This window comes from Lissotriton vulgaris, chromosome 5 (assembly GCF_964263255.1).
Source record: "Lissotriton vulgaris chromosome 5, aLisVul1.2, whole genome shotgun sequence".
NCBI classification, from domain to species: domain Eukaryota; kingdom Metazoa; phylum Chordata; class Amphibia; order Caudata; family Salamandridae; genus Lissotriton; species Lissotriton vulgaris.
Window position 1 is genome coordinate 1,371,155,611 of NC_141693.1, and position 20,024 is coordinate 1,371,175,634.

At 45.8% G+C, this 20,024-nt stretch overlaps 1 protein-coding gene across 2 annotated transcripts in view; it reads right to left on the bottom strand.

Moving 5' to 3' along the window:
• The window catches only part of MAGI3 (membrane associated guanylate kinase, WW and PDZ domain containing 3), a 1,323,293-nt gene that overhangs the window by 534,976 nt on the left and 768,293 nt on the right, over positions 1-20,024 (bottom strand). For both annotated transcript variants that reach the window (XM_086923326.1, XM_086923327.1), the window contains exon 10: positions 214-822. In XM_086923326.1, coding sequence (XP_086779452.1) covers positions 214-822 — 609 coding nt within the window. The remainder of the gene's footprint in view (positions 1-213; positions 823-20,024) is intronic.

Genomic DNA, 20,024 nt, shown 5'->3' on the forward strand with positions numbered 1-20,024 from the left:
AATTATCAAGACCAAAGCAGCATGCTTAATTAGGAAATCAAGCTTTACTGCAAAGGGCAACCTGAACAAGACCGCTAAGATGCAAGGGAACTTGGAGCAGCAGCACAGTCATCTGCTAAATGCAAACTAATTACAGGACAGTCCACTGGGAGGGCAGTCTACATGGTGCCTAATTGGGAGTAATTAAAAGAGCAGGCGCTGGAAGAAACCTACCTCCCCGTAGGATGAGTAACGGCACCTCGGCTCCTATGGGAAATTGTTTGAGAACCTCCACCACCTGGACGTGTGTCAGGTTCTGTACGTTTTGATGGTATATCTCTTTGATTACGTCTCCTTTCTGAAGCCCGTGGCACCACTGGCTATCCAAAATCATCTTCACCTTTTGTCCTGTGAGGCTGTCTGCAATTGCAAACCCAAACCCTTTAGGACCTTTCACCAAGGGAATTGTGATCAGTTCGGGCACAGAACTCCCAGACGAGGCCGTAGAAACTCTTTGTTCAAGTGGGTCCATCGAGGGTCCATTGAGGCGGCCATTTATTAAAATATGGCCTGGTTTCCCGTTCTGGTCCACAACCACAGCACCAGGCTTCAAGTCCAAGTTGTTCATGTTGGGATCTCCTTTGGTTCCCGTCAGACCATTGACAATTGGTGGAGCGCCGAGGATATCTACAGCTGGATCTTCAGCATCGTCCGGGAGAGGGTATCCCCGACATAGTGTCATGTTCACATACTGATTAATAGGTATCAACTGAAACATCTGCACAACTTCAGCGTGGGTGTGGCCAAGAACGCATGTGCCATTGATGTCAACAATAACATCGCCTGCAAGAGAATGGGAGAGAGAAAGTCATTAGGCGTACGGTTAACAAATCACACGACTTTCAACATTCTTCTCATGAATTTACTAAGATATATATAATGAAGCTTGAAGCAACCATACGTCAATGGGTGCAGAACTACAGGAACGTACGTATTTTTGGAAAACGTGGTAACTGAACTTTGTGGGCAGAATCAGAAATGATTATTCTAAATGAGTAAGGTCCAATGCACTACTTGTGAAGAATAAATGCCGGCTCCGCATCTGGTAGTTCACTGAAATTAGGCATCCACTTCAGGGATCTGTGTTCACTGCAGGGTCACAGGATCAAATCACTGTGGGTCTACTCAGCCTTTCATCATTCTGAGGTTGATAAAAATAAGTACCATTTTGTTGCTTACAATAAGCAGCTGTTAACGCCAAGTTGCCACATGGGGTGAACGTTTGCTTTACAAATACACCTTATGCTATGTAGGACAATGGATGAGCAGAGATATTTTTCTCGACACAAGCACCGGAGGTAAGCCTACATTTCACACACACATTCGAGTCTTGTATGGCAGGGTCCCAGTATATCAAAGCAAATGTTTGAGTACCACCTCCAGTGACCTACAGCAAGTACTCTATCGTGTTTAAGTTCCCACCTGTGCATGGTGTAACAGGTTTATATAGGAGTTTACTACATAACATGGCATTTACAAAATTAAAGCGCAGATGTTGGTTCATGCAAATCAACAAAGTCACCCTTAAACTTTTTGTTAAGAGTTAGGCAGCAGACGTGTTCTTATACTGAAATATGCCATTAAATGAATAGGTTTAACTTAATTGAAATTGGGGGGTTTCTTAGGTTTTAATTGGCCGCTTCCACAACATGCATAAACAAAGTTTGAGACAAGCGCTTTGGTGTATACAGACATCAGATTCCACAAGGCTTCAGCACTCTTCGAAATAGCTCAATAACTATATGATTTAGATCAACTTGTCCTTCGAACATACTACACCGAACACGGAAACCTTGACCATTCAGTTAGCCCAAACACAAGACCATAGATATGTGGACAGAAGTGTAAGTGACTCTTGGGTTAGAGGCAGCAACCTCTTCTGCAAGACTCATCAATGTCCCAAGCCAGGGGCGGAGGCAGCACATCAGCCTGCACAACTGAAGGTTTACTGACTATTATTGTATTTCATTTGCATGCAGCCTGTGCAGAACGAAGGAGCACACACAGTGCACACTTAACAGAGGGAAACAACCGAACCGTAGCTAGAGTAAATGAACAAGCCAAGACACCCCTCGTGAAGAAAAAGGATTAGAGAAAGCACTGGGAAAAATGTAAAGGAGCAGGCGAAAACGAACATGACGGGCGCTCAGAATGTTGGAAGCCAAGGAAAGCAAAGGACCATCCAGAAGGTGCTGAGGTGGAGACCGAGGGAGGGACGTGACGAAACTGAGATACTGCTAAAAGATTGAGAGGGAAAAGAGAGCTCAAACAGCGAAGAAAGAAGAGGAGGGATGGGCGTTGGAGGTGTGTGAAAAACATAGAACGTGATAATGCAGATGGAAATCAACAGAAGCCAGTGGGGAGAGATAAGGTCCCGGGCCGTGGACGGGAGGGTTTAAAGAGGGGGCGGATGACAGACGAAACTTATCCTTACAGGTACTTCCCATTCACCTTTCACCCAGACTCATAACATCATCTCCGGGGCAAACAGCCTTAGTCTTGACATCCACGCTTGATTCCCAGAAAAGGGAGATGTCGTTGCTATGGGTGAAAGCTTACAAGAGGCAAGTATGGAGGGCTCGAAAGAGGAAGTTAAATGACATGAGAGGCTGTCCAATCGGAGGAAACCCAGCCCATGCAAGGTAAAGGATGGAACAGGTTAGAGGGCAAACCAGCTGCAGACCTGTGCGGAAAAAGAGAAGGGAAAAAGTTTACACAAACACACACACAAGACCTGTTATCTCTAACGATACAAGCTGCCTTCAATCTGTCATCCGATGAAGAGTAGATATAAAACGGTAAGCACGAGGGGCTGCATTATGAAAAGTGCCCCGCCCACTTTGTTTTTTGCCCCCGGGGGCACTTTGGATTTAGAGAAAAGGCTACAGATGCTTATGCAGCCCTTTATGTAATACAGATAGCGCTGGTGCACATATCACCTGAGGATGTTTCCTCATTTGACCGGGGTTATCTCACAGGGGAATACCAGGACGGGTTCCCTAAGCAAGCGCTTAGATGCCTGCGATGTGGGTAATTTGCGCTATATAAATACATGTACATTTACATTTGCATGGGGGCGTGGCCTCATGCAAATGACGGAATCCCTTTGCCTCTGAGCCTGCGCTGCATTACAGACATGGGCGCAGAGGCAAAGAAACTGTCAGGAGGCGCACTTTCGGTGCGCCCCCTGATGGCATTCCTCACGAGGGGCAAAGAGGGTCCTATGGACCCCTCCAGACATCCCCTTGTAGGCAGGTGCAGTCACTCACTGCACCCGCCTGCACAGGGATCTCTTGTCCCTCTTCAAAATGAAGATAAGTTGCAGCCTGCACACTGAAAGACGGAACTTATGCTTCAAAGCCGGTCCGTTTTTCATTTGAAAGCAATGCCCCCAGGGCAGCTCGACTTTACGACTGACCTATGGGCAGCACATTCAGTGTAATAGGGTGCTCTTTCCCCCGGTGCACTTGTTTTAAGCTGTGCCTGGTGCAAACAGGGACAGTGCCCTCTAGGTGTAATAGGGCCCCAGGTGAACTACAAAAATCCGCATAGAGTGGGTTTCCAGCTCGTGTCTAAAAGCTTTGGTTAGCCAACACCCATCCAAAGACTTTGAATTCGTTTTTGGGGAAAGGTTGGGTTGAGCACTGACAAGTTCTAAGGTTGGCAGGTGGATGGGCTCAAAGCTGTGCACCTCGTTCCAGACCCCACCTCCTTAAGGCCTGTCTGCTCTTCAATAGTACAAATATTGTTAAAGTTGTCAGGTCTGACACACACACAATCACATACAGGCACTAGGAAATTAGGAAAAAAGCTTCACTTAATAAAAAAAAAATAACACTGAAAATGAATGAATCAACTGCATTTGTATTGTACACTTTTTGAAAGCTCCCACAACAGAGGTTAAATCCAAGCTGGCAGCCATAGACAAAATATGTTCCCACTTTCAGGGAAAGTCTGTGGCTAGCGCTTTCAATCGTAAGTGGTGACTGTAGGTTAGAACAGTGGTCCCCAAACTTTTTTGACCTGCTGCTCCCTTGGCCAATTGGCCATTGTCCGTGGCTCCCCATTGTTACTTTTTGGAGGGTGGGGTGGATGTGAGCCCGTCCTCAGCAGTCCTTGCACTTTTCTCCCTGAAAATAATTGAAATGAAGCTGATGAAGGTATTATAATCTTATAAGCAGCATGTTTAATAGTACCAAGGCAGCGCCTCTAATAAAATATTCCTAGTTACATTTCTTTGCCCATGCCTTTTTTAGAGTACCCTCTCAGATTTTTATCCCACTTGCGGTGCTTAATAGCACCCCTATGCTTGTAGGCCCCTTTGCCAAAGTGTTTATGTGCTTGAAGAATATTTGCATGCACTTCCATTTCTACCCATGTCATACGTGCCAACACCTGTCTCAGCAGGGTGACTCATGTTTTTTTACACCACATACAGCTGTATTTTTGCTGTCTCCTCCCTATAATTACCTCCAAATCAATGAAAGTAAAGTAAATTCCTCATCATTTTTTTTTTTTTAAATATCCCTCTTTCTTGCTTCCAAATGTTGGCATTATGCCGTATATGGTGTTTCACTACCCTGTTCTCAAGGAGAGAGCAGGCCTTTCTAGAAATGTGTGGGTATTGAAAGAAATGTGTACTGGAAGTACCTATGATTCAAGTACAAATTTCAAAACTTAGTGTGTTTAATAGACAGGACAACTGTACTTTCCTGATAACTTGCATTGGTGTAAAATGCATTTGGAAAAAACGAAACTATTAACGAGTCTAACAAAATAAATCAGGCATCTTCAGCTTACTTTGAGTGTGTTGGAACATGGGGATCCAGTAAAAATATATGGGTCATCTCCCTCGACATGCCATCAATTAAGCACTACGTTTACAGGTTTAGGCATGTCCCTTACAAATCATCTACATCATGTGTTTAAGTCTAATTAGTTTAACTGAAGCCAATAGACCCTTCAACATTTAATGCATTGAAGTGCTTGGTGCGTGGCTCCCCTGGCTAGGTTTGACATTTTCCCAGGTAGCCGCGGTGCACACTTTGGGAACCACTGGGTTAGAAGAAAGAGATGGGGGGAAAACAACTGTATTAAAGCCATTGCTCTGAAAATATAACGTTTTATACCTCAGAGCAATAGGATGATTGAGAATACACTATCCGACGATAATGGTGTTTACTGGGTGCCCTTTAAGCACAACGTAAGACCACAGGGCCAATAATGCACAAATACTGGATTTACATTTTATTTACAAATGCACGAAGGCCATAAAACATATGGCTAAAAAGCTCAAGCATACTGCTCGTCTATTCGTAACCAGAAACTGCATAGTCCACCAGTAATCTGCTGGGTTGTGTGCCTTTAACTTTATTCATGGGTTTAACTAGAATGCTGGTAGACCATGTAGCTCACTTTTGGAATTGCAACGGTAGAACCAGGGTCAGTTGAGAAGGATTTGGCTGCTCTGCAGGAAGTTTGATACATCCTATATTAATCCAATTCATCTTCTGTAAACCCTGTGAGGCTCACTATTCCTTGGAGCACACATATTTGGAGACAAGTTGGACTGTGCTATGGGCAGGTTTTGGACAGACCACTCATTGAATCTACCTTAACACAAGGCCTGAGGATGAAGCTGAAATTCCCTATTTTTGCTGCAGTGCCTTGGTTAAGGACTAAGGAATCATTCTACCGGTACACTAAAAGACGTAAGTTTTATTCTTTTAGTTTAATTGAGTACATGTTGCACTTAGGGGCGCACTATCTCCAGCTAGTGCATGTTTATCCATTGCACCCGTCATCACTCAAATTCAGCTTACAGTCAACCTCAAGCACTAATCAGCACACATGGCGGTAAAAGCCACGTGCTATCTGAAGCGCGTCATTCCGTACGCCATGGTGAACTAATGCAAAGGTAATGTCGGCGGCTCATTTTCAGGGCCATAGTTCCCCACTGTGGAAATGATTGCAACAAATTCCTATCCACAGCTGCCTTTAGTGCGGCGCCGGTGCGACCGGTGCAGCAGCACCTGGCGCTGAGCTGAGGGGCAGTGGAGGGGGGCGCTGTGTTTAGAAATAACATATGTGTTCAAAAGCACTTACTGCAGAGTTCTAGGGGTATTCAACAACAATAAAAATGTCAAGTTAATTCTGGAGGGAGTTCTTTTGTCTAGTGGTAGTTTGGACTCATCCTAAAGTAGCGCAGATAGAGAACATGCCTGCTGCAAAAAAAGTGTACCATGCAGGTCACAGCACTGTATTTTATGTGGATAGCTCGGAAGGTTTCTGTTTTTGTCACAGAGATCGTTTTGTTACCTGCATTACATAAGTTACAACCCTAATATAGCAGAGCAACCTACGAACCAACTCTACAGTTTGTATAGGTTAGAACGTTAGGTTTTCCCCCAAGTTTTTCATTATCCTACTGTTGCTAAATAAGGTTCATTTGGGTAGAAATACATTCCCATCATTAAAGCCAACCCCAACCACTGTGACACGTTTTAAATACTGAGTTTGTGCTTCTGTAGACCACACACTCTCAAGATACACTACCTAGTAGTATCAGTGACATGTGACGTCTACACCTTGTAATCCTCGTGGTCTTTTGTAACATTTCCTACAGATTGATTTATACATATATGATTCCTTGTCTTTGTATATATAATATGTGTGTGATGTACATTTTTCTGACACCCTACACTGGTATGAGTAGGCCTATAAAAACAAATGTAATGTTTGTGAGGGAGGGGCTATGGGGAGATGAGGGGGCATTGTTGGAAGGTGGTGGTGAAGGAATCCACGGCGAAAGGAGGTTATGGGGAAGAGGGCGCCAATAATGATGGTCGTGCTGGGTGTCACCAGTGCTAATGCTGGCACTGTTCCTGCCACAGCGGTCAACTATGAACCCATCTGAATGGGATGGACACTGGACACACACACACAAGGATCAGCGTAGTATTGGGGTGTTCTGCACCAAGTGCACTGAGAGTTAGAACTCAGTTTTTCCCACTTTTGTTTTCTTCTTTTCACGTACATTTCACAATTGCAGTGTCATAAGGGAATTTAATAAACTGCTGATTACTTTTTTCCTTCTCTTTGTGACTCAGCACAGCAACCCAATAAAAAAAAAAATATGTGCAAGCTACATGAATTTATAAGAGTACTCCTAATAATTTTAACCCATTACTTTAAATTAGTTTTTTTGTTTAATGGGTTAAGTAGTCTGTTGTGTTAACTATTTGTGTTAAGTTTTCGTGTTCAGTAAAATGGAAGCCACAAGAATCTCACAACCCTCAATTCCTTTCGGATGTAAGAGAACCCTTGTTACCTTGGGCCAGATGTAAGAAACGACCTGACTCTTATTTAGGGAACTTGTGTGGCCAGGAAAGAAGGTGTGCTATTGCATAACCTGAGAGGAGCAAAGCAATATCTACGAAAGAGTGAAATGCATTAATACTAGTTACGGAGAAGGCAAACTCATGGATGTCTTTAAGACGTAAGTAAGAATGCTTAAATAGCATTTTGGTAAATAAATAAATGTCGCATTGGAGAGAGATTATTTTTTCGCACATTAGCAGGGAAAGACTACGCTGTCAGTGTACAGAACATCAAAAAGTCCAAAAAAGAGATGGATTGAATTCTTGAATTAATCGTAGCTACTGATAATTACTCAGGGCCACATCCCAGTCCATCACTGTTTGCTCACCATGCCACCTATGATTAGGCCAAGACGTATGCAAAATCAGTCTTGACCTTGCTCCAATAGGAACATTCCAGCCCAAACTGTCAAACCAGGTCTTTCTGAACTGGTACACAAACAACCAAAGACTGGTTCTAGCTTACTTGAGATTTTCAATCAGAGACAACTTGGTCACAGTGAGCACAGGACACACTTCTGGGCATACACCTCTCTCACTTAGATTATCAACATTTTTAAAAACTGGTGGAAGGAATGCTTGAATTAACCACAGCCACTGAAAATTACCCCGGCAGCATCCAAGTCCATGGTTTCTGAGCTTATGTTCCAGTTCAGAGAGGACCTAGTTTAGCAGATTGGACTAGGGTATTCCTATTGGAGCAGGGTAAAGGCTGATTTGCAAATGGATATGTCTAATGTTATGTGGCATAGTGAGCAAAAACAAGATGGATTGAGAAGCGGTCTTGAGTAATTGCCAGTGCTTATGATTCATTCGAGGATTCCATTTATCACTTTTTTTCTAAGAACTTGTAGATTTGTTAACGAGGGATCAGTTGGTGTGCTCTACTAATAATCACAGTGCCAGAAAAGTTATTGTCTAAAAATCCCAATTTGAAGGAGGCAATTGCCATCAAAGAATTAATGAAACATACTTCAGGGTCTGTGAGGGAGATGCAGAAGGAGAAACACAATATTTCTGAAACTGAAGAAGAAACCGGTCTCAATGGAGAAGATATTGCAAAATCATGGGAAATCGCCATGAATTGTACAGTATTTTCAAACTGTAGCATAGTGTTACAGATGTGGTAGTAATATGCTTACGGCTAACGGTCCCAATTGTTATTCTAGGAATTCCAAATGCAGGAAATCTGGGAAAGAAGAGACCGTACATAAAAGTGGTATGAAGAGGAAAGAGAAGAGAGGGGTATTGTGAGCCACACTGAACTAGTTTAAGTAGGAGTGAAGAATATTGTGTTGAGTGTGTCTGATTTTAAAGATTTGTTGAGCATTTGTGATGGCAGGAAACATACCATGCCAGAGTGCATGATATTGTTAGATGGTTAAAAAAACTTTGTATTAGTGGATTCGAGGTCACCATGTACACTTGAAGGAGATCAAATTTGAGAAGATGTCTTTGGTAAGGACAACAAAGTTACTGAAACCTGGCATTGGTAAGCGATCACTGATTTAAGTGGGTATATGCCAATGTTGATAAATTTCAATGGCAGAGAGGCAATGGGAAAGACTGAAGTTCCCAAAAGAGGCGATAGCTTGTTATGGTGGAGACATCAGAGTGATTTGGGGATTAGATTGAATCATAATTCTCCTGATCAAGTGTTGAAAATGGCTATGGTAAGTGAAGACGAGGGCACAGTATAGAAGTTTTCTGAAGTTTTTAGAGAAGAATTAGGAGAATTAAACGGGTTTGAGCCTCGAATAGTTTTGAAGAAGGTTACAACCAGCGATGCATAGAGTTTAGAAAATTCCTCACGATGACTGAGCCACTGGAAAGGGAATTAGAGCAATTGCAGAATTTGGGGTGAAAGAAGAGATTCAGTCATCGGAATTGCTAGCACCATTTGTTTTAGCTCCAAAAATAGTGCTAGAAGTATTAGATTATGCATAGATGTTCAACACTTGAATAGACACAAATGGGCAACCACTACCTAATATCAGCTAGGAGTTATCTATGTTGAATGGAACCCAGATGTTTAGCATGATTGATCTTTCTACTGCATACCATCAAGTGGTGTTACATGAGGAATCTACAACTCTTACATCGTTTGTGACATCACTGGCGGCATGCAGGTTTGTTTGCGTGCCTTTCAGTCTAGCAGCTGCATGTTTCCAGTGCATTATAAGAAAGCTGTTACACTGCACTGTGCAAGTAAAAATGTTCCAGGTTAATATTCTGGTCTATGGTTGTGGTAAGGAAGATCATGATATAATACTTAAGCAGGAGGTGGAAAGGTTGTGGAATAGTGTAAAATGACTGTGAAAAGAGAGAAGTTTCATTTCAGGGTGGATATGGTGACTTCCTTGTGGCACACAGCCTTGGGCAAAAGTATAAGTCCAAAACGTGATTTAGTGATATCCAATGTGAAGGCCCGGAATCTAGGAAAAAGATTAACTGCATTCTTTCATAGGTTTGGCAGAGTACTATGCTAAGTTTATCAAAAGCTTTACGGGTTTAGCCTATCTTACCAGACAGCTTTTGAAAAAAGGTGATGGATTTTTGTAGTCTGAGGGATATTAAGAGGTGTTTAAAGAGATAAAGCATCACATTAGCAAACTGACCACTTTGGGGCACCATGACACATTAAAAAACACTCTGATAACTAAGGCCAGTTTGAAGGGCTTGGGCTGGTTTTCTACCTGTTTGACAAAGGTGTGAAAAAGATTGTAGCCTTTGCGTCAAAAGCTCTGAAGGGTGCAGGATTGCATTGTTTGGTGGTGGAGAGAGAGAGGCTCTTGCTTGCACATGGGGTATCCAGCATTTCTGATTCTATTTATGGGGGTTGCCTTTCATTGTTAGAACCGACCATAGACCAGTAAGGAATCTATTCACTTGCTTTGGAGGTTGGAGGGAGTCATGGATTTTAATTTCCAGGTAGACTATTTATCTGTGTAAGAGAATAGTACTGCTGACAGCATTTCTAGGTTACCTGTTGTGGAAGAAGGACATGATCAAGAGGCACTCGCTATACAGCGGGTAAATGTGTGCCATTGCTGAAGGTGAATGGGCCAAGGCAGAGAAAGAGGATGAAGTGCTGGTGCAGGTTTGTGAGTATGTAGCTAGAGAGTGCCTAGTTTCATGGGTCTGCCTGAGGAGGGTTTTTTGGACCGTAAAGGATGGCTTATGTATACGCTGTGGAATTTTGAATAGAGGGTAGAGGTTGATACCGCCCAAGGATTTAAGAGAAAAGGGAGTGAACTCAGCACACGACGGCCATTTATTAACGAAGAGGACCAAGGCATGGGCCAGCGAGCAGTATTGGCAGCCTGGAATGTATCACACAGTGGAAAGTGCGGTATGGGACTGCGCACAGTGTGCATGTTGTGACAACAGTAAAGCTTTAAGGAATGATCTTGTGTCATCTGCGGAAGTACAGGAGAGACTTTGGAACAAACTGGGTTTGGATATTGTCAAACCGTTCAACCTGATGCTTGCATCAGAGAGGTTTGTCATAATCTTGGCAGATAGTGCCTCTAAGTGGATTTCTGTTATTGAGTTTCTGGACAATGTATTTTCTAGGGAAGGATTTTCTAAGTATATTGCCATGGATGGGGTGCATTACATTTCTATAGGGATACAGGATATTTATTAGGGACATGGGTTTTTAGTCACTTGAGAACTGCTTTGTATTTACCCTGTGCTAATGGATCAGCTCAAAGCATGAATAAGTTTGTTAAAGGATGTCTACAGCAAGAAGTGCAGCACAACCAACCTATTAAAGAGGTGTTTAGGGAGATACTGTGCATTCACAGGACAACACCTAACAGTGACTGAGGCAGATCCTTTCCGGTTGTTGAAAGGGAGACTGTCTCAGACCAAGATGCATCAAAAATGGCTGAATAATGGTTTTAAGGAGGGCTTGAGTTTGATCGATGAGCTCGAGTATAGGACACCAAGAGAAACACCAAGAGAAATAAAAGCACAGATTTGCAGAGGCGTTTTAAACCATGGGCACAGTGGCCAGTTTCCCAGGGTCCCAACCTTCTAAGGGGCCACTGCTAAAGTTAGTGATCAGAGGGGAAAAGGTCCTTGAGCCAGGCCCCCTCTGCTGCTTCCTTGTTTCTCCATGCCCCATTCTTTCTGCCTAACTCTCCACACCCCTCTTTCCTCCCAGGATCTACTTGATGGAAGCCCCAGTGCAGCCGTGCCGAAAGCAAGCCAGTCTGCGCTAGTACGGACCATGCCCTGTGCCAGAAACCCTGATTGTTCCACTTCACACAGGTGCACCGCCGCTGATCTCCAAGTCTTGGATCCCGGTCGTATCAACAACTACTGCTGCTGCACATCTCCACGCACCACTAGGGACCATTTTCTTGCAAACAATGCTGCTTCAGCTGCAACACCGAAGAAACCAATAATGCTGGAGTCACCACAAACCCGACTGCATCCACGAAGCCGACCTGGCCAGCTACAGAACAACTCCAGTGCATTCTACTCAACGCACGGTTCCTCAGCAAACAAACCACTGAGATCTGGGACACAATCTCATCCCTCACTCCTGATGTCATCTTCCTCACTGAAACTTGGCTGAACCTTACCTCCATGCCGGGCAGCGCCATTGCCACCCCCGACGGCTATAAGATAACACACTTGGACCGAATACACAAACACGGAGGTAGAATCGCCATCACCTACAAAGACACCATCAGCTGCACAGCCTCCTCCGACGACCCAACCCCGATAACGGAGCAACTCAACTTCCAACTACACACAGACGGGAAAAGCACCATCAGAAGCACCCTCGCATAAATACCACCAGGACTATGCCCCAGCTCCTGCAACGCCATCCCCAACCTAGCGCCCTGATCGCTATCAACTCCGAGCACTACCTATTCCTAGCAGACCTTAACTTCCACCTTGCCCGCCCCAGTGACACCAACACAATCAACCTTCTGGAAAGCATGAACAACATTGGCCTCAAGGAACTTGTCACCAATCCCACTCACATCGCAGGATACACGCTCTACCCCATTTTCACGTTCAGCGACAGAGTCAAATACAACCACATCTCACAGCTCACCTGGACTGACCACTACAGTGTCTACTTCATCTCGGGCCTACCAATACTGCCACCAGGCCCCCCAGCTCCACACAACCGAAGACCAGTGGAAGAACACTCAACTCCCACCTCCCAGACACAACATCCAACCCAGAACAGGCTGCAAAGAACTTCTCCCAGTGGATCACTGATTGCACCGACCGAATCGCCTCCGCCAAACCAGCAAAATCCATAGGCCCAACCAGAAGATCCAGCTTGTTTACCGCAGAGCTGAAATCCACAAAACGCAACTGTCAGCAACAAGAAAGAAAGTGGCCCACAAGCAAAGAGATAGGAGGCCATGTCACTTTTAAAACCTCACTCAAAAAGTACCACTGCCTTCTGAAAGAAGGCACTAGCAGACTGCATAGATGCCAGTGCAAACCGCAGCAAGGAGCTCTTCACCATCGTTAAGTAGTTATACAATCCGTCAACTGACAGGAAAAACATCACCGCCTTACAAGAACTGTGCAACACCCTGGCGGACCTCTTCCACAACAAGATCTCAGCCATCTATGAAAACTTCAAACGCCAAGCCACCGTTGCCAGAAGCATCAGCCTGCTCATAAGCACGAACTCAAACCCCGAACATCGGCTCACCCATTGGGACCCTCTCACTACTCAAGCCACCATCTCCATCATGAACTCCGTGCATATGTGAGGACCCACAGCCCCTGTACTCATCTCTTCAAGCTCGGGAGCTAGACAATTGGCGAAGAGCTCAAGAAAGTCCTGAACACCTCCATTACCTCAGCCTCCCTTCTAGAGGATTAGAAATATGCTGAAGTGACACCAGTCCTGAGGAATCCATCCAGTAACCCATGTACCCCATACCAGCAAAGATTCTCAAGAAGGCACTCTATCACTAACTCACCGAACACCTGAAACACAACACCCTGATTGTTGCCATAGATAACATAAGGGCCCTCCTGGACCGCAGCGAAACAGCAGTCCTCATCAACCTGGACCGGTCAGCCACCTTCGACATAGTCTCCCATCACATTTTGACCAACAGACTCCACAACATTGGAATCCAAGGAGTCGCCATCAAATCGACCACCTCATACCTCACCGGAAGAATCCAAAGAATCAATCTCCAACTATTCACCTTGGAACCCAAGAAAATCATCTACAGGGACCACCAAGGATTATCCTTCAGCCCCACCCTCTTCAACATGAACATGACCCCCCCCCCAGCCAACACCGCCAGATCGCACAGACTCAACATAATCACCTACGCCAATGACACCCAGCTCATCCTCTTGCTGTCAGACCCCCCACCACCATAGCATACTTCCACAGATGTATGATGAACGCCACCAACTGGATGAGGTAAAAACTGTCTCAAGCTCAATACGGAAGCTCCCATTTTCTGGAAAAACACCTCTCCCTGGAACATGGTGGCCGACTGACACACCACGCCCACACCCTCTGCATCATTTTGGACAACGAGCTATCTATGGAAAAACAGATTAATACAGTCTTGTCCGCCTGTTTCCAAACCTTTCACCTGCTTCACAAGATCTTCACTTGGCCCCCAGTCACTCAGGACCTCCTCAGAAGCAAGGATGCACTACGAGAAAACCCTCTACATAGGAATCACTGCGCACCTCCCGAAGAGACTACAGACTATACAGAACTCAGCGACTAGACTCATTCGTGCCCTCTCCCAGACGAACCAACATCACACCCCACCTCACCTAAATAAGCAACACTGCCTCCTGATTCAGAAGAGATGCTAGTTCAAGATGTTAATCCACACATACAAAGCCCTGCACTATGAAGGATCAGCATACATCAACAATTGCATGACATTCCACCAACCGACCAGACAACTACAATCTGCTTCCCTCTTCCTCGCAGACACCCTCCCTACGTATCCACCGAAGCAACAGTGGAGGATGCTCCTTCTCACACCTGATGGCCAAAGCTTGGAATGACATTCTCCTACACCTCACGACAGCCTCATTGCTCCACCAATTCAAGAAAGGACTCAAGATCTTGCTACCCGAATGAACAATTTACAATGAAGCAGCTAGCTTCTCCAGCACACTGAGACCCTCGTGGATGATTTGTCGTGCTTTACAAACACCTTGATTGAAGAAATTAGTGCCATAATACCGGTGCTCATATAAAAAAGCTTTTTCAGATGTTTCAGAACCATAGAGTGTATCTAAAAGACAACACTGGCAAACAGGGAATATGTTGACCGAAGTATTATAACAGAGATATATATCCCTGTTAGCAGCTAGTCTGTATTATTGCTAATACGAATATTGAGAAAAAAGTTTGAAAGCTCTGTTTGGGTGTTGAAATTCAGAACTGCAGTACATTTGTCAAATGTGTTGGTAAATTATGTATTATGTGTTTGCGAACGATAGGTCTGTTGGGTATGTTTTGTTTAATGTTTTTGTGGTTGTCTAACACCAAAAAATGAAACAAAAGTTGATTTACTGATTTCAAGGAGACGCCATCAAATCAAACACCTCATACCTCACCGGAAGAATCCAGAGAATCAGTCTCCAACTATTCACCTTGGAACCCAAGAAAATCATCTACCTCTGTATCTCTATTTCTGTACCTGGCTATATTCCATCATTTGCGCCTTGACGCCTTCGGGCAAAGTTGCGCTCTATAAATCTCTATTCATTCATTCATTCATTTCTAGGTTTGTTTGTTCACTGCCTATGATTAGGAGTGCAAAATCAATAGAATCTTTTTAAAGATAAAAAAATAAAAGGGTGAGCGCAGCAATTAATTTGTGCGACCACAGAGTTAAAACAGTGAAATGTTCATCAGCACTGGCTTTTGAATTTTTTTTCCTTTTAGAATGTTGGCATTTTGTGCCTGCAGCCTGCCTCTGGTTACATTACTGGGTGTAGTTGGCATTTGGGCTTTGTGCATTTCTGATAGAAAGCCACACAAATGGGAGCTTAGGTGTGACTGGAATGGCCATCACTGGCAGGATGGGAGAGAGGAGCTGGGCAAAGCCTCACTTACACCTGAGTAGGATGTCAGGGTAGGGAAGGCATAGCATCTGTGCACTACAAATCGATGCCTCTAGAAGCTTCTCCACATCTTCATAGGCACAGCACTGTTTAAAAGAAGGACCCTAGACACCACTAGTTCAGTACACTTCTGGACCTGTAAATACTCTGCCAAGAAAAAGACTGCTGTACTGCTTCCAGGACTGTCACTCTTCTGCATGCTGCTCTCTTGCCTGGAGAAGATAAACTGGACTTGCAACACCACCTTGAACCCAGGACGCCAGAGTGACTCAAAGGGCTAGTCTGTTGGCCCCCTGATCTGAGGGACATAAGATCCTCAACAGCTCCTGGACCCACCTTCCGCAAGGTCCTGACCACTCCCCCCCCCCCCCCCCTCCCAGTGGTGAACCTCAGGTCCTGGATCCTTGGTGTGGTTCAGCGGGCTCTTAAATCAAGCTTTTGGGCTCTTTGTGACAGTGAACTGGCCCGTTTGCACTGGAACCGCACCACTAAGAGCGAAAATCAGCACGAGCCGCCGCCAGCATGTCTCTTCTCACAGCAGAATTGACAGCTCCTGGGAGACCGCCAACGCAAAGCTCCAGCACGCCTGTGAGGCCCACCGTGCTCTTTGCACCATGCCAACTGCTGCCTGCAATGCCTTCCGGGGACCTTCTTCCGTGCAAACATGACTCTTGGCATCAAAATTGGGAAGCTAAAACTTCAGCAGGACTAATCTGGCACTGTATACGACCTGCACTCTATCGCAGTTGGGCTGAACTTTTGCCTTTGACCCGGACCAGTGCAACCAGGTTGGTGTGGTTGGCGCTTTATGCTTTTAGGCGTCATGGTGCCGTTCATTCTTTAAACATTTAAAACTCTGGTTCTACTGATTAGGTTTTTGTCGTTTGGTCTTGTTTTATTTATTAAAGTCTGCTCTTTTTTTCTGACTTGGTGTGGGATCCTTTATGTGTGGTGTTTTCACTGTTTTACATTGGCTAGGGCTATGGTTACTGCTTGGCCAGAGCTCACACCAGTGGTGGATGCTACCTGGAAGAAGCAGAGGGGCGGGGGGGAGCAGGGGGTTGGGTCGGCTGCCGCCGCCTCTCCTGTGTCCTCTTCCTGGCTCCTTGGGAGAAACAGGAACCACCAGGGCTACCTCGCTCCCCGAAGCCAATCACAACATTGCAGTGCAGCACGGAGATTGGTCTGAGCGCCGTTACACGGCGCTCAGACAGGGGCTGGGCATGTTCTTTACGCAGGCTGTAATGCAGCCTGCATGGAGAACATGCAATGTGTGCATCCTGTTTGGGCGGCCCTCTTGGGCCAGCCAATCACTCATGCTCACATAGTGCTTGCAAACCACTCCACCTGCTCTGAGAGCAGCCCAGCGCTACAAAGATGCAGCAACGGAAAAAAATTAAATAATAACCTCGAGTTAATATTTTATTTTTTCACTGCATAAAGCAGTGGGGTGACACTCCTCTGCCTTAGTGGAAAAGCTACGACTGGCTCACATCCAAGTCAACCAGGAACCCAATTTCTAACAGAACGTATTAATATTATTGAAGAGTGTGGATGAAGCTGGTCCAGTAGAGGAAAATGAGTGGAGGGAAAAGCAAGGAGTGGGTGTGGAGAAAGAAGCTGCTTGCATGATACGGAATCACATGTTTCACCTGCCCATGTGGAGGAAACATTACTTCTGTAAATAAACCACGTTTCTGTGTTGGCTAAAAACTTTACACTACGAATGCTATGTTTTGTTTTAATTCTCTAGTGTGGAGTTATCTTAAATATTCCCATATTGGTGTGTCAGGTTTTGCTACTTTGGTTGGTAGAAGGTGGCAGTATTGCATGTTGTGCCTCGAAGTTTACACATGGGAATTAGTTAGAAATTTGTTAGGTCGTGCAGTTCACTTTGAAATGTCAGAGGCAGAGCCTGGGTCAGCTGAGTGGGACCGGCTCCATGACTTAGAGATAAAAGGAACCGCAATAGGCCTCCTAAAATCATTCCCAACAAATTGACAGTAAAATGTGGCAATGGGGATTTTTCTCTCGAGGCACTTTTCCCTACCATGTGGAGTCCCACAGGGCTCGGCACTGAGCCCCACACGTTTTAATTGTTATGTCACGCCACTAGCATTGATTATCAAAGACACTGATTTTACCTTAGCCTCGTATGCAGATGACACCCAAATTGTGGTGTCTCTGACAAACGGGCAAAATAGCCCTGGAGAGGTATTCAGCGCACATATGAGGAAGGTGAGCGAATGGATGGACGGAAATTGCTTGAAGCTGAATGCCTCAAAGACCAAGGTTATCATCTTTGGCAATAAACCCTCCCTCTTGACGCCCGATTGGTGGCCGCCAGAGCTGGTCGCACTGCCCACACCCTCAACCAAGGTAAAGAACCGAGGGATTATAATAGATAGTGAACTTAAATTTAAAGAACAAATCAGCAAAATTTCATCTGCATCCTTCTGTTCCTTAAGGTTGATTAATAAAAATCAGAAAATATGTACCTTCTGAACTCTTAAAAACAGTGATCTTGGCAATGGTCCTTACACGAATTGACTACTGCAACAGTCTATCTCACTCTTGCATCAGGTCTTTTTAACAGACTTCAGATTTTACAAAATACGGCAGCTCGCCTCATTTATAAAATTCCAAAATACGAATCACCAAGAGAAGCCATCAGAAAACTGCATTGGTTGTCAGTCAGACAAAGATGTACATTTAAAGACCTCTGCCTGGCTTTTAAATCTTTGCACAGACTGGGGCCCGACCAGTTTAAGAACAAACTCAAATGGTATATGCCGACAAGAACTCTAAGGTCCGGTTTGGCCAAGAACATGATGGTCTCCCCATTTAAGAAGGCTATGTGGGGAGGTAGGAGTTTTTTCAGGGCAACAGCAATGCTCTGGAATCAATTGCCACATACTCTAAAAACAGTTCCCTCTTTACTTAGTTTCAGAAAGGGCTTAAAAACCTGGCTGTTTACACAAGTTGTAGAACATTTTTAGGTCTCGACTATTCTATCCGGTTAGGGGTTCAATAGGCGAGATTATAATAAGCAGGCCGAAAAGTCAACCTAGCCTCCGGATCGCGTACAGTTCATGTGAGGCAGGCACGTGCACATCAAACACCATCGGCCTCGGCATCAGACTTCAAAGGAAGCCACTCGCACACCACCATTTGTCTGAGCCTCGGCATCAGACTTCAAAGGAATCAGCTCCCAAGCCGCTTCCCCCCAATCAGACTTAAAAGGAATGCGCTCCCGCCCCCCCTCCCCCGCCACAGCAATGCCGAGAGCTTGGGTTTTTTTGCATCCATTTAGCGGGGAAGCCGTGTTTTGTTCGGGGTTCTTTGCACCTTTCTCGTTTTTAGCTGCAATGTTACATCCGCTATGCTTTGCCTCTAGACACGTTGATCCCTCGCAGACTGTGCGGACTCTGCCCCTCCTGATTCAGAAACTGACCAACGCAGTCACAACGCAGTCTCTTCTCTCGGTCTCATGATGTCTGCCCTGCCACCATTTACTTCAGACCCTCACCCTCACCCTCACTCACCCTCACCCACCCACACTCACCCTCACATCCTCACCCACCCTCACTCACCCTCACCCACCCACACTCACCCTCACATCCTCACCCACCCTCACTCACCCCAACATCCTCACCCACTGTTACTCACCCTCACCCACCCTCACTCACCCTCTCACCCTAACCCTCACAACCCTCTCACTCACCCTCACCCCCTTACACCTCCACACACCCTCACAACCCCACCCCCTCACACCCCCTCACCCTCACACACCCTCACTCACCCTCACACACACCCTAACCCTCACACCTCACACACACCCTAACCCTCACATCCCCTCACCCTCACACCCCCTCACCCTCCCTCACATCCTCCCCTAACCCTCAAACTCCCTCACCCTCACACACACCCTCACCCACACACACCCTCTCACCCTCACACACCCTCACAACCCCTCACCCTCACAACCCCTCACCCTCACCGCCGTCACCCTCACACCCTCTCGCCCTCACACCCTCACCCTTCCTCTCCATCACAGCTCCTAACCCTCACAACTTCATCCTCACACACCCTCTCACACCCCCTAACCCTCACACCCCTCACCCTCACACCCCCTCACCCTCACCATACCCTCACACCCCCTCACCCTCACACCCCTCACCCTCACACAACCTCACACACCCCTCACCCAACCTCACACACCCCTTCACCCTCACACACCCAACACACCCCCTCACCCTCACACACCCTCACACCCCCCTCGCCCTCAACACACCCTCACTCTCACACCCCCTCACACCCCCGCAACCTCACACCCCCTCACCCCCCTCACCCTCACCCCCCTCACCCTCACACCCCCTCACCTCCTCTCACACCCTCACATCCTCACCCCCCTTCACCCTCACACTCACACCCTCACACCCCCTCATCCTCACTCCCACCCCCTCACCCTCACTCACACCCCTCACTCTCACAACCCCTCAC